Source organism: Ambystoma mexicanum, chromosome 2q, assembly GCF_040938575.1.
Source record: "Ambystoma mexicanum isolate Mex_15411 chromosome 2q, UKY_AmexF1_1, whole genome shotgun sequence".
In the NCBI taxonomy this organism is placed as follows: Eukaryota; Metazoa; Chordata; class Amphibia; order Caudata; family Ambystomatidae; genus Ambystoma; species Ambystoma mexicanum.
In genome coordinates, this window is record NC_090924.1 from 158,155,869 (window position 1) to 158,171,504 (window position 15,636).

Sequence of the window (15,636 nt, forward strand, 5' to 3'; positions counted from 1 at the left end):
ACGAATTTGCCATAAATTAATCTCTCCCAAGAAGTTTCACAATTATACAAAATAGTCAATAGAACATCAAACAAAAACCTACAGCATTTAGACACACACAGCCTTATATCGTTAGATTCAGGCCGCAATCCATGGCGAGGAAGGTCGATCCGAGGATGAGGAAGACTTAGGAGCAGAAGGGATCTTAGGCCTCCAGAACAGGTAAGGAGTATTATGGGGTGGAAGGGAAGTGGGCAGTGGGTGGAGAACGAGGGAGAGGGTGTGGGTGACCGGAGCATGACCAAGAGAAGTTGACTTGGGGCGGAATGTGGCACCCTCAGGAGAGAATGCAGGCCTAGACCCCAGCCTTCAAGACATGTTCTGATGCAGCTGATTGGCTGGTGCCTCCTCCTTGGGTTTTAATACACTACAAGGGAATGTCGACATCACCATTTCAAATTACAGGACTTATGACAAGTTTTCAGTGCTTTTAAGACACACTCTGCTGAAGAGGTCTTAAGGTTTAAGTGGTTACTTTGAAGTGTGCAATGGTTATTCGTACAAAATACACTGCACTGTTTAACAAGGACGTATTAGAGCCAACTGGCTAACTTTCCCAGTTATATACATTTGCTAACTTGAATACAGCAGCTACTGCCTTTTAGTGGGTGTAGGTGGGCAGGGTGGATTTATTGGAAGGAATGAAGGATGGGACTAGTACTTAACTTCATTTTAAGTTGGAAATGGACCAACCCCTTAAAGAGTCATTATCTGCCACGCTAAGAAAGCCCCCTTACCGTTCGTCCAGCCTCATTGTTGTGCCGGTTCATGGCAGACCGAGCATCTGGCCTGTTCTCTCTGGCGTCGGCAAACTCTCGCGAGACCATGCTCCCAAACTCCACATCTTCGCTGCAGCCACCCCATTTCCAGCCTTCGCCAGGGGGTCCCTTGTGGCGCGTGTCACAGCCACATATTGTGGCAGATCCTTCGGCACAGGAGCGGGTTACTGCAAATGCTACTCCAGCAGAGGCGATTGCGTGTACAAAGGCGGACTCTCTCGTGGCTGGGAACAGAAAACAAAGTGCATCAGTCAGTCATAAAAACTCCATAAAAGAACTAAGGAATACATCAGCAATATAACATGACAGTGCGAATGTACAAGAAACAAAATTGAACTAATAAGTCCTTATTAGTATGGCTAAAATGTAATATGACGTATGCATTACAAAATGGCCTCTAAAAATATAATTAACACCAAATAGTAGCATGTACTTAATAATATTCATTATCTGGAATTGGTCAAAATGGTTTTCCTAATTTACGAGGCCTTTGTGGCAAAACTGTTCACCGTCTGTCATGCATCTTTCCTGAGCGAGCGGAAGAAATAGAAGTGACAGACGACAAACAGAAAAAGGTTTGTAGTTTTCAAGAGAAGAATTAATGTACTTCTCCTAATAGAAGCATATTTCTAACAAAACCCTGGAGAAAAAAAACATAATTGTCTCGACCTCTCCATGCCAGAGTGGACATCACCAGCCATTAGGTGTCTTATTTGGCCCTTTTCCAGACACAGATGAGAGAGGTAACAAATTAAATCTCGACCTTTTTACACATCTTCATGGATCCAGTTTCACTGCCGAGTTTAACTTTTCAGCAGTACTGCATGCCAACGAGAACATGCTGTACATACGAACACTTGGTTTCCACATGTTCCACGTGGCCTACAGCTCATGCTGCACAATGTGTGTAGTGTCAGTAGGAATTAGTCCAGGTGTAACATACCCAGATTCACAATGCATGTGCCGCTTGCATTTTTGTGACATATTCAACTTATGGAAAGGTGAGTACGACTATAAATGAGATCCTTGAGTTTTCTCTTGTTAAGTTTTAATGCATCATTTGTCCATATTTTTAACTGTTGTACATCAGGCCGGATAATATCATTATAATTGTTTTTCTATAACACGCTTAATACGAAAGATGGGTTTCTAAGCGAGGAATCGGGATGGAACCTGTGTTTGCGCAGCATTGTCTGGCTGCCAAGACAAACGCGTTTCCCCTTAGCTGTCCCCCCCTAATGTCTTGAGCATCACCAAAGCCTGCTACCAAATGCATAGAGAAGATTGGTGATGCATCTATGCATTCATCTTGGGGGGGGTGAGAAGTTCTCAATAATAAAATACATATATTCCAAACTGCTCCTTAAAAAGAGTGTTGTCTGCCATTAAGATCTTCTCAGGGCCCTCTTTAAAACACAAACACATACAGAGAGAGGAATGAGAACAGGGATCACAGCTGACATTTTAGCTTGTATATGGCTCAGAAAGGTTGCAATTGTACGAATGCACTAGACAATTGCAAACATTCTGGGCCACATATAAGTTAAAAGTCCAGCGACATGTGATCCCATGACACTGAGAAAACAAGAGTAACAAAAGATTGGTCCTATTGCAATTGCAGTGTGTAAAGAGCAGGCAGGTGTGGGGAGATTGGATGGGCCTGCTAGCCCGTATATATCATCTAATATCAGGCTACTTATTAGGTGGCATGTAGAGTCATTTAGATAATGGCTGGCTAAAATGGTAGCTGGTAAAGTCAAGCTTTCCACTCTGAGGACACTGGATATCAAACATCATCCCTGTTTAACAGTGACACTAAAATGGCCAAGTTCGGAAAGGAGTTCCAGGACAAAAGAAATGGTTCAATTTCTTTAATCCCAAAATGCATGTCTCATTATTAGCAGCTGTGCCAATCTCTGAGATATTTTGAGTGTTTCTAAACGTTTTCAATAAAAATACATATAATTGTTGTCAGGGTTCTAAGGCAGATTGTGGGGGAGGGGTTCACTACTGTCTGCAAGGCAGAGTTTCATGTTTTTTTCTGAGTTTTCAGTGATTGTGCTACTTCTGCTTATGTCTGTTAAGGGGAAAGCTGGCATTCCTCCGGCTATCCAAGCACGGTCAACCACTAACGACTTGACACTACTGCCATCTTCACTCAGCGGGTGGAACTAACCCTAAAGACATTTCCAGCCTACCATGATAACATTGTAACACACCAAATGCAACATGAACAGCGGCTTGGGAGGATAGCTCAATGGAAACGTGCTCACCTTGGAAACAAGACAACACGGAGCAACACAGACAGCTCTGGGTATTAAGCGTGTTATAAATAACCTATCATATCATATCATACCTGCGCCGGCAGGGGCAAAGGGGACACGCCCACCCTTATAAAAATGTTGCCCCTCCCACCAGCCCACCTGTGCCTCATTGAGGTCAATGAATGTGTCACCCCAATTGACCTCATCAGGCACCCCTATGAAAGATTTCTGGGGGTGCCACTGAACATGAACCACCACAAGGCACAGATCTGACATTCACTTACCGACAGGGCCGGCCTTAGCGGCCTTAGTGCCCAGGGCAGAATTGGCACCCCCCTCCTTACACCACGCACCCCTGTCAACCGGGGAAGCATAGGGGTTAGGAGGTCCATATTTATTTCTAACTCTCCCCGCTTGGCTCCGGCGCCTGGCAGTTAATCACTGGAATAGGGGCCGCTCATGCTAATGCATGAGCGCCCTATTCCAATGAAAACCGCCTCGCTCCTGCATCGAAATGGGGAGGTAATCATGTGAATAGGGTGCTGATGCAAAGCAACAGCATCCTATTGTTATTAAATGTGCCCCGCGGGCGCATTTAATAACAAAAGGGCGCCTGCCTAGCCTTCTCTCACTACTCCAGCTCGGGGGAGCCTTTAAAAGAGTCCCCCGAGCTGGGGTGGGCCCCCGCGGGCGGTCGCCTGGCCTGCCCTGCCCTAAGACCGGCCCTGCTAACCAATGTAGGCCAACACACAAACGTGGGTGAAGCAAAGACACTGACCCACAGGTCACCCAGCACAGCTGCAATGCTCACCCGTAGCATAACGAACATCAGAAAAATACACAATAGGCATACTCTCCGCATGACAAACTCTGGCCATGTCCCAATCTATGTGCCAAAAACTCCTCGAAACTCACACCACGATAAGAGCCTGGTTCCTTTCACTATTCATGCATCGCCACAACAGCCACGAAATCTTGCACTTCTCCCTCTGCTCCTAGTAATCACAGTCATCCCCTTTTCCTGCAGGCCCCAAAGAGCCAAGGGACCATAACAATCAATGCCAGCATCGATTTATATAAAACCCAATAAGGTAACATAACATAACTCAATTGGGAGTTGAATTGTTTTTTTTTAATTTTGATAAAAATACTTCTCTGAGCACAGGACTGGGTATCGAACCCCTGAGCACTGCCTAGTTTCTAAAACCGGCATATAACACTTGTAACACCATGCTGTAGACCAAAGAACATTTGGGAACCTTTCAGAGAATACTTAAGTGCACAGAATACTGAATAAGGACTTGTAAGCGCATTGTAAATGTGGACAATCATAAGACGTAAATGACATCTGCATGTACGTACGTATACTAAATCCCCCTATTGAAACAAATGCTGTAACTCTGATGAAGACTGTTTTTGAGGATGCATTTTTTTTCCACTACACTGAAAAATAAAGTTTAAAAAAAAGAACATTCTTAACCCCACTGCATCGACCCCTTCCCCTTTTATTTGTACCGTCTATTTCGTGCTTTCTCATCCTCTTACCCACTCCTTGCTCATTACTCACCCCCCTTCACTCCCACCCTGCAGACTAATGTCTGGATATTTCTTGCTGCGGAGGGGTCACAATATGCCACTCCAGGGACTAGCCTAGGCGCTCTCAATCTACCGCAGCGGTGATATGCGCAGTGTAAAATACCCCGAGCATACCGAATAAGCGGCATGACAGCGGGTGCATGGACGGGTTAAGTGGTTTAAAATGTCGCCTTCCACTATGAAATGAAGTAACTGGTCAGAAAGCAAAGGGAGCAGTCAGAGCGGTAAAAAAAAAGAGCCGCAACGCCTGTGGCCGGGTCAAGACACCAATGTAGCCTTCCGCCACCGCAGCCCGCGAGAGAGTGCACGGAAAGAGGGCCCGCCGTCGCACCTGAGAATGGAATGCCGGCCTCTGAGGAAGAGGGCCATGCTGACAAGAGTCCCCGCCCGGCTTGACACTGCGTGGTTGGTATGGCAAATCGTCCTTATTACCTGCTGGGCTGAATGAATCCCCCTTTGTCCTGCCACTGTCACGCCACGTTAGGGCAACAATGGGCCTCGATATTTTATATGAAATTCGCCCTCGCCAGTGATTAGCCAGGAGCAACCAAGTCATAGCAACGTGCAAGTATGCGCTGGCCTGGCCCCGTTGTCAGACGAATGGGAAACCCCTATTCACATGCTTTAATAAAGCAATCGAAAGGGCGTGTGAATTGTGAAAAGCATTTTCACTTTTCTCTTTAGCTTAATCTCATGGCTGCTGGGATATTGTGCTCCGAGCAGCCCCCAGCAGGGGTGTGCGGGGACCGAGCTAGCATCCCCTATCCGTTTTTTTTCTTCTCTTGAGCCCCCACTTATCCGCGAGTTAATGATATACCGGCCTCCTCGCCTCCCCGCAACCAGGAGAAACATGCACCCTGTGAAAAGGATGGACCTCCGAAAACATCCTACACAGGCGGCCATTTCTTATCCGAGGGTCAGAGGTCAAGACCTGCATTCAGCAAGGATGTGTCCATGCCGCTGCAGCCTGAGACTTCGGGCTCTGGACTAACATTATGTTAACATGAGCTACGCTGACACTTTTTTTTTTTATTAACTGGGAAGTGGCGGTTGTTTTGTTTCTTTAATACATGTTTATAGCCGACATTGTTTTTAGCATGTGAGTCGTTGGTGGATAATTGTCAGCGGGATGTGGCTAGAGGACTGAGAACAGCAGGGTGCCCCTGAAAAAGGCAGTATGCCTAAACCTGCACCTCCAATGTGGCGCACACGTCAGAATCTGTGTCGCAAGTCAAATACATCTAGAATTGTGCCTGCAAGTTGTCAAGTTACTGTTTTCTTTTCATTCAATTCTGAAGGACTTTCTTGACCAATCCTCTGCCAGGGAGCCCACACGTGACTGCTGTGTTGTGATGCTACGAATTCCACCCACATTTCACTGTGGTCTTCATATTTTACAGACCTTTCACCTCCTTGAGAGGAAAAAAAAAACGTGTTCAGTGTCCCAACTAACGTTGACACAGTTCTGCTTATGGGTGTCGTCAGATTATCATGTTTAAACATAACTAAACGGTGCCTCTCACAGCGATCCCTGATAGCTGTACACGCCTTGAGCTGGCCAAGGGTCTGGAAGGCCTTGAGCTGGCCAAGGGTCTGGAAGATCACGAGCGTTCTGGGGGTCCATTTGCTTTCTGAAAGCAATACATATGAGACCGAGGGACAAGAACGTTTTAAAATGATTCCTTTATATATTAAGAGTAAGGTGGTGCATTTGGTTCTGGGCATGATGAGGTTCATGTTAGTTTCGTGCACATCCGTTTGAATGACTTGATGTTAGTGAACGATATCAGAGATTCCTCTCACGGAGAGCTGAGTTGGCCGTGCTGTGATTCAACCTTGAGGAGCGCCTGGACAGGAGGAAACTGCTTAACCTGTGGGCAAGTTCTAGGCTCATCGAGGTAGGATAATTAATTTTAGCTTCTAACACACCTGGCTCAAGTGCTTGATGTTGATGCTAAGCTGCTGTTTCTGTTGCTTGATACCTGTGTGGTACAGGAATTGTCTTAGATGCCTGATGGTTGTGCTGTACACATCTGGTGTAGCTACTTGAATACGCTGGTTGCTTGCAGTAAGACACTTCAGGAAGGAACTGAAGACCCTGCTCTTCAAGGAACGTCATAGGTGACCCCCTCATATAACACGTCCTCCCCTTATCGCCTGCATCCCTTCCCCCGCTCGTCCTCCTTGTAGCTCTCAGCATCCCTCATTTCTTGTACAGTGCTCCATTGCTTCCTATGTTCACTCTATACAAAGCCCATGCACTCATATGTTGGGCAGAACTATCTCTGTTGCTTGACATTAGTTAATGTTAATGGGTCTTGTACCGCACACTGTCGTCCCTTGCGTGGTCGCTTGGCGTTCTGGCGGATCTGCAATGGAAGAGGGTTGGGGGTTGGCTAGTGCAGTTTAGAGGGAGAAGAGCAAGAGAGCTTGGATGTCCTGTGGGCAGCTTCAGTTCGGACAAACCGGTCACTGAGTGTTGGTGCATTTTCGGTCAGTAGCCGTCATGTGGTGTTGAGGTCCGGTTGTGTATGGTTTGGCTTCATGTTGGGTTTGTGTTAGTGCTGCACACATCTGGCTGACTGGCTCAGTTGGCTCAGTTGCTTGATAACTGTGCTGCACCCATGCAGCTCGTTCGTCAGACATTTTTGAGCTGCACATTCTGTGTTGGCTGCTTAGCGGCAGGGCCAGAGTTGCAGAAATGAGGCCTGCTTCGGCTCAGAGAATAGTCCTATTAGGGCCCTTCTTTGAGATTCCTCAGCGACCACCACATTTATTTCCACCATGGTGGAGTGCAGCAACGTCCATGCTGTGAATCTGATCCATTGCAACGTGGGATGGCAGGCCACGTAGGGGTCGGAATTGAACCTTGTGTGACTTCCGCTTTCACTAGCATCAAGCATAGCTTAGTTTATGTCGCCAAATGCGGTGAATAACTGGTGTACTGCCATTGTTGCAGACCACCCCAATGGTGGACTCACTCTTTGAAAATGACACACTTGACACCACAGTGACATGTTCTTGCATCAGTGTTAGTAACTGTGCAAGAGAATCATTTTCTACTTTTTTTCAGGGAACATGAATATTGTAAATGAAGGGGGACATAGCAGGTAAAAAAGGTAGGCTGGTACTTGCAGTTTGCTGCGCCTTTTTCATTAAGAAAAAAAAGATGCTCCCGCGCCAATGCTTTTACACTGATAACATGACATAATAATGATCCGCGGAGCATGTGGAAGGAGAACTCTGTACACAGGGGGTAGAGAGATACTCCAATGGTTCACTCCATACATACATGGTGAGACTCATAGCACAGAGGGGGCCTGGGAGAACCGAGACGGCCACAAAGGAATGACTGCTCTAGCGTATCTGGCGGGATTCTATATCTTCCTCCCAAAAAATTGGTACATTTAGGCTCAAGAAAGACAGTAAGGTAAATGCATTTTTGTTTATTACAATAAATAATAGAGACCGGAGTTCACCTCCAAAATGCGAGCAGTAATAACCAGCTACAGCCTGCCGGATAGCACGGTGAGCTAAGCGCTCATTCTTGATGCCTCTCCGCTGCCTGCCGTGGCAGGTTCGAATCCCGGCAGGGATAACTCAGCCTTTCATCCTTCCGTGGTCAATAAATTGAGCACCACAGCCACTCTGTGGGTAAATGATGTCTTCTGTTACCTCAGCTCTCTGAGACCTATGGGTGTGTAGTGCTATATAAGAAATACATTATTATTATTCAATGATACAACATATAAGTCTACCTGTTGCTAGGTCAGAACGACAGAGATACACACAACAGACACTGCACTGTTCACATCATGTTCTATGCATAAGCTGCAACACAGAAACTGCAAATACTGCATTCATTGTATGAAATGCACAGTAAAAGGAAACAGAGAGTGTAAAAACGCCTGTCTTTGTATAATACGCTTAGTACATAGACACACACACACACTGTATTATTTGTGTTATGTGCTTAGTGCAGTCACATACACACAAACACAATGCACTATTTGCATTGTGTGCCTAGTGCAGCCACTAACTGCAAACTGCATTATTGTTATGACCAGCTTGTTCTGTCGTTGTATAACATGCTTAGTGCAGAGCCACTCAGCCTCTAAAAATTGCACCATTTGTAATGTGTGTTTAGTGCACCGACACACAAATGTATTCTGATTGAGGCAGACGCGGTGAAAGTGCAAAGAAATAAGCATCCGTGCTAGTCTCCTCATGCTGCCCATTCTGGAAAGAATTCTCAGCATGGAGCCGGAAGCCAGGAATCCCAAGATACAAGTCGGGGGACCACGCGGGTGGACGCCGTCAGGCCACTTTTTTATGAGGGTGGACACCGTCCCCCCCTGTCTGTTTTTAATTTATATGAAAACAAATGCTGCCTCCCACTTAACAGTGCCTGGCCGGGATTAGAACCAATATCGCACGGGTAGACATTTAGCCGGAAGACGACCACTCAAATTACTTATGAAGCTGTAAAATGTCTCATATTGATATCTGCTGTGCAGGACATATTTGGCTACAGATTCTGAGACATACAAGATGCACACCTTTTATACTAAGCCATTCATGCTTCATAGAAATCTGTTCTCTTCGCAAAATGCTTATTTGTCGAGTGCACTTTCTTCAGTTGGGAAAGACAAACTGAAATGCATTTGCATATTTCACTTAAAGATACATGAAATTCCTGTGATGTCAGTTCTCATTGCGCAGTCACAGCCCCCCAACTTTTTTCTTTAGGATTTGAGCCCTGGATAATCTCATGAGGAAACCCGTAACCAGGGTTCCTCTTTGTAGGCCCGTGCACGGTGCGGGGAATCGAAAGGCTACCCGTGGGGCAGACAGGATGGATTGCTGCGGACTGGGCCCACTTTTTCGTTGATTGCACAAAGTAGACACAGATTGTAGGAATCCGGTTGCAAAGATGGCTGCCACTGTGGAACTCCGCCATGCATGCACAAACGCATGCCGGAAATCAAGACAGATTCACCACCTGAAGAATGAACAAACACAGATTCAGAGGGTCTGTCCGGATTTCCTTCCTTGTCACAGCTGCATACTGTGGCTGAAGAGTATACAGCGGTGGGCGCTTAAACAGGGGAAGCGGTAGTGGTTGGGCTCTTTCTGCAGTATTCTCTGGCACAGGCACAATCTGCACTATTTGCATTATGCCTCGAGTTTAGGCACATACCCTGACGCTGGAACAATTAACTATGATGTATGATGCGCTTGGTGTGCTATAGGATGCAGACGGCAACATTTGGTAACTCCATGCTACTCGAAACGCTACCTTTCTGCATTTGTGCATTTTGCTGCATGCCGTGGTGCCCACCATGTTGCTCCGCTTGGCATTACTTTGGCATCAGACTGTCTGGTCCGCCATCCTTTCTAGATCTGAAGAAGAATGGAAGCTGCCCAAAGGGTATTTTCAAAATTGAAAATGGGGCATTCCTGACAAATTGGATCACTGATGAGAACCATGGTAGCATGGATCTAGTGATCCCTAAGCAGCTAGGTGCTGCTCACTCCTATAGTGTGCAAGTAGGGTCAGATTGGTACATCGGCCAATCGGCCCGCGGCCGGGCCGAAATCTTTTGTATGTCCCGGGGGCCGGTTTCTGCCCACACCTGGGCAGGTTGGTCGTTTGAGCGAGAAGGAAAAACAAATAATATTAACACCACCTGCAATGGCATGGAGTAGGGGGGCGAAGCAGCTCATTGCCGCCATGAGCGCTGTTCTGGCTCCATCCCCCTACGCGTACACAGCAGCATGAGCAGCGGGTACCACCACCTGGAGGAGGACTACTCCACGGGCGAGGAGATGTTCTGCACTGCCTGCACCTCCCTGCAACCCCGCACAGCAAAGGCCCCCGCGCCAGCCGGGTGAGTGAAGGGCCCCTGGGATTACCCTCTCTCGTGTCCACAAGTGTGTGACAGTGTGCCTCGGGCCCGCCGCAGCCCGAGGATCTCACTCGCCAGTGTCGACTCGCCATGCCAGCAGCACTCTGGCAGGGGGAGGGGCTGGGCTGGGAACACTTGATTTGTTATTTTGCTATACATTAATCTGGATTAACCCGATTTTAATGGTGCCAACGTTTTTTCTTTACATTTGAATGACAAATCAGGGATAACTTTGGTTCAGAAACTGCATGTGTTTCTTTGGAAAGCAGGCAAATGGCTGCCAAAAATCCTTGAGTTTTCTCACCTCAGAAAGACTAAACAAAAGAATGGCAAGGGAAAAAGTATAAGCATGCACGGTAACTTTCGGGGGACAACACTCTTTGGATGACCAACTAAAGTGCGGGCAAAATTTAAGAGCGAGAGAGTGAGAGGGAGAAAGAAAGCAAGTGAGAGAGGGGGAGAGAGACCAGTTCCCGCCTTCAGTTACGCGAAAGAAATTTGTGCTGTTGTATTAGTGATAAGCGACCAATTTTAGTGTAGAATAAGCATCCATTTCAGACTATGTATTTTGCTTTTCGCAAGTACTAATAGCATGTTTCATTTCCTGCCGTTGTCTCTGTTACGATCATCACAAGACATTCCATCTCGGTGCGGTGTCCTCGGTCACTTGACAAAATCCTTGTGCCTTAAAGCTTCTGTACAGTGTAGAAATATTTGAGCATAGCACATCAAGTGGCCATTGACTTCATTGTGCCACAATGAATGCTTTGTTGTATGTGGCTATCTTTCCCATCTCCCTGGCATGCTATTCAGGATGTTTGTTTGCATGTATGAGGTAACGAGTGCTCAGAGTATGGGATGTCCTCTGAGTGGCTGCTTTCCCTATTTTGCCAACCTTTCAAGCCTGAAAGTAGATGCATGCAGGCTTCATATGCGGCCAACTTTGCACCAGACCTGCAGATGATTTTAACTGGTCTGTTGTTAAATCTCAGTTACCAGTTTAATGGTATCCACTACAGAATAATTGCTCATTTTACTATAGCTAATATGATAGCTCAGTGGGTTGAGTGCTCGCTCCTGCGATGTGATTGTGATCTGCAGGTTGCAGGTCCGAATCCCAGCAAGGCCATCTCAGCCTTTCATCCTTCTGAGGTTGATAAATGAGTACCAACACGGGTTGGGTGATATTGTATGCATATTTGTTCTATAAAAAAAGAGCTTACACTCTTAAGTGCTATACAATAACATTATCATTTGGCCTTGGACGTCTGCTTGCATTCACAGTAATTTGACAATATGGATCTATACACACAGATATTAATGATACATATGGTGATCCATTCTTGTATGAAATGTATATCACATTAGTGAAATCATAACCATATTTTTCGTAGTGTACTTAGGAACAATGCTATTTTATGCCACTTCCTGTTTTGTGAAGGGGTGAAAGATTGTGTTTCATCGCTTCCTTTGATGTCACTTTTGCATGGGGTCAAATGACATCACTTTCGGTGGCGTTATCAGAGGTCAAGGGTCTTGAGGCGAGGGGTGTGTCATTTCTTTGAGATGAGGGATGGGCCACTTTTTTTATGGGTGTCCGGGCCTATTTCTAGTCCCAGTCCGACCCTGTGTGCAAGTCCCATGGAATGCAGGCGGCATCATGATGAGAACATTACTCAAGCAGTAAATTAAAGACGCCTACTATTATATTGTCCAACGCATGTGGAAAGCAGATTGACTTCTTAAGCTATTTACTACTATGCTCAAACATATCGCAGGTGCACACTAACCGCTGTAGTACATCCAAACAAACACTTTCACATGCATGCAGCATGTGGCCTACGAATATTAGCAGAGAGTCTTTTAAACTTGTCACTTTGGCTGATGACAATAACATTGCAACTTTCCTGCCACCCACCCGCCCCCTATCCAATGAGGAGGCCCTGCAGCTTGGAATGAAGGCTAGTGATGGATAAGCGGCCATTGTAGTGCATGCTGCAATGTCTTGCTTTCCACATCGCCAAGGATAAAGGCTTGCTTTGGGCCAAAGTGCGTGTGTGACAGTCTATGTGTGGGTGGGTGTTGGCTTCTGCATCTAGGCTGCTCAGTGGGTACGGAGAGTCTCCTGGCACAATTAGCCACCCCCTACTGGTAGCCCTTGTTTCAGAACAATCTCCCACCTTAGGGCTTTCCCTCAAGGCATTGCTTACTTTGCGATTTTGGGGCCAATTTACAGGGTTACCAGCACTATGAATTTGCTGTGTAGCGCATCTGCAAGTACGCCAGTGTTGTAGTACACAGGGGGGGTGCAGAGAAGTCTCAAAAGCTCTTAGCAAAACATTGCGTTTGCAGGTTTCACAAAAAAAAGACGAGTATAGGATGAAATAACGACCACTAGGCGCAGCTAATCAGCCGTGCTTCTGCCCTATATGGTCCTACATGGTCACCAGCTTTACCCATGCTTCTCTCTGCCTGATACTGGTCTTTCCAAATTCGTGTGCTGCTTTTGAGCTCACGGCCTCTACTGGGAAGCTGTTCCGCGCTTTCTATATGATGTCCATCGACACGTGCGTTGTGCTGTTACTTCTGAGCCCTACCCACTGCTCAAGATTCTAGGACTGCTCTAGCGTGGCATGATGCCCACGGGCTTACTTCACACTGGGTGCTTGGCGCTCACTGTAACACTTGTGTACGAGCGCGATAGAAATAAAATATCAGTAACAACCAGAACTTAGGGCCTAATTCATGGAACATTTTGCGCGGTGCAAAGTGACTTTTCACTGCCGACCCATACATTGAACCGGGCCTAATTCACAGAGCGGAGCAAAGTGACTTTGCACTGCAAAAATACACTTTGCAACACGCTAAATGGGCCTAATTCACTCAAAAAACACTAATTCATGGAACGTTTAAAGCGACGTTACACGGCCAAGAAACACGTTCCACTGGGCCTAATTCACAGAGTGGTGCAAAGTGTATTTTTGCGCAGGAAAGTCACTTTCCACTGCAAAAGTACTCTTTGTACTGTGCTAAATAGGCCGAATTCAGTGCTTTTTTGTGACATAGGGCCATTTAGCGCAGTGCAAAGAGTACTTTTGCAGCGCAAAGTCACTTTGCGCCGCTCTGTGAATTATGCCCGTTGCAAAGAGTATTTTTGCAGTGCAAAGTCACTATGCTCCACGCTAAACGTTCTGTGAATTAGGCTCTATAACTATTTCTTTGAGAATATTCCATAACACCATAGAAGTCTTCACTGCAAGATGAAAGTTCCCACAGAGCCACATGTACAGCAATTATATAGAATTATAATTTGGTATTAGAACATTTTAAAGCAGGTTTATTTAATTGATGTTAGCAAATCTTAGATATGATAGGTTATTTATATAATACCCAGAGGTTTCTAAGCACGAACCCGGGGATCGAACCTGTGTTGCTCCGTGTCATCTTGCTTCCAAGCCGAGAACGTTGCCGCTGAGCTATCCTCCTGAGACCAGGAGTCTTCTGCATACGTAACCTTGCTTGACTAAATAAACTACAAAGGCTCTGCGACATTGTTTATTCGGGTAATGCGGCCCAGAATTGCAGATTGGGGGAAACCCCTTCTGTCATTGCAACTGTGGTGTGGATTTTAGTTATTGGCCACTATGCCCATCGGTTTGGATGGAAGCTCGCCCATTCCGGTATGCCGACAGTTCGATCTTCGCCGGGTAAGTGCACATTTTGTTCAATAAGGCGACAGACATTTTGTGAACACTTTTTTGTGCACTGGCTGGGATTGCATGCAATCAGAGTGGATAAAATAGTCCAGCCTAATTTCATCTGCTCCCCATTAATTTGGCTCCAACTGTGTAGAACAACCAAGGATGGAGCCCACCCCATAATTTCTGCCCAGCCCAGACATTTTGTCCCCTATTTCACCACGGACGATCATGTGGTGGCTCATTAGCAAAGCACTATGCACTTTCGATCAAGACACAGGCCCTCATTAGGAGTTTGCCGGTATCCTGCTGGTAATTCTGATGTAATACCGGCAAACTCCATTTACTGTCTCTGCCGCTCGATATCCAGGTATTAACGGGATATATGGGACTGGGATGGGATTTACTGATCACCGGCACTGGCATTACTGGTGCCAGTGATTGAGACATTTATCTGCCAGTGGGGGCCCGATCTACCGGAAGGTCAGGCCTGCCAGAAGATCCATGGCCTCCACTGGCAGACTTGTACGTTGCCGGTCTGGAAAAAATGCTGGTGCAGGAATTACCAGCATTTTCCCAGAATTTTTCCAGACCGGCAAAGTTGCAATGAGGCCAAAGGTCTCTTGAAATCTCTGTTTGACAGAAATTTCCCAATCATTACTCAGCCCTTCACTTAGTCAGAGAGAAAACCCTACTATAGTTTGAAATGAGGTCTGAAGTCAACACAACTTAAATTAAAAAAAAAAACTATAGTAGCAACTATTTTATGATATGTGACTGGGTCTAAGAGGGAGAATTTGAAACACACCTAGACATACAGCTTGTGAAAGTGACACATTAACTTCCTAATTTTGGTGCTCCTAAGATGCTGTTCTCCGTTATTCAACAAACTGAGGTCTAGATACCGAGGAAAGGGGAACAAAAGGCCACTCTGTGTGCCAGCCTCTGAGCTTTTTGACCACTAAAATGGTGACTGGCGCAGCATAAAAAACTCTTAACCTAACATAGCAATGCTGTTACTAAGAAGAGCACTTGCAGAGATTTCTAACGTGGGGTGTTATCTTGTGCACCTGGACTCAACAAGGTACACGGAACGTAACCCAACTCAGAAAGGTTAACTGCCAGAAGCAGAGGCAAACCGCACTGAAGACCCCGCCTACGCCGCTGATGTCTCCATATCTTCCCTATTGCAGGGCCTGAAGGTTCTTGCTGTGCCCCACGCGCCACCATCACTGGGAAACCGCCCTGAATTCCCAGTGGAAAAACTGGTACCTTATGGGAATCCCAGAAAGGAATGTCTGAAAATTGTCCTGACGTTGGACACAAGCTTCCAATCCAGTGTGGGTGAATG

At 46.2% G+C, this 15,636-nt stretch overlaps 1 protein-coding gene across 1 annotated transcript in view; it reads right to left on the reverse strand.

Moving 5' to 3' along the window:
• WNT3A (Wnt family member 3A) overlaps window positions 1-15,636 on the reverse strand; it is a 260,966-nt gene that overhangs the window by 6,612 nt on the left and 238,718 nt on the right. Inside the window, exon 3 of the mRNA XM_069647078.1 lies at window positions 777-1,042. Coding sequence (XP_069503179.1) covers window positions 777-1,042 — 266 coding nt within the window. The remainder of the gene's footprint in view (window positions 1-776; window positions 1,043-15,636) is intronic.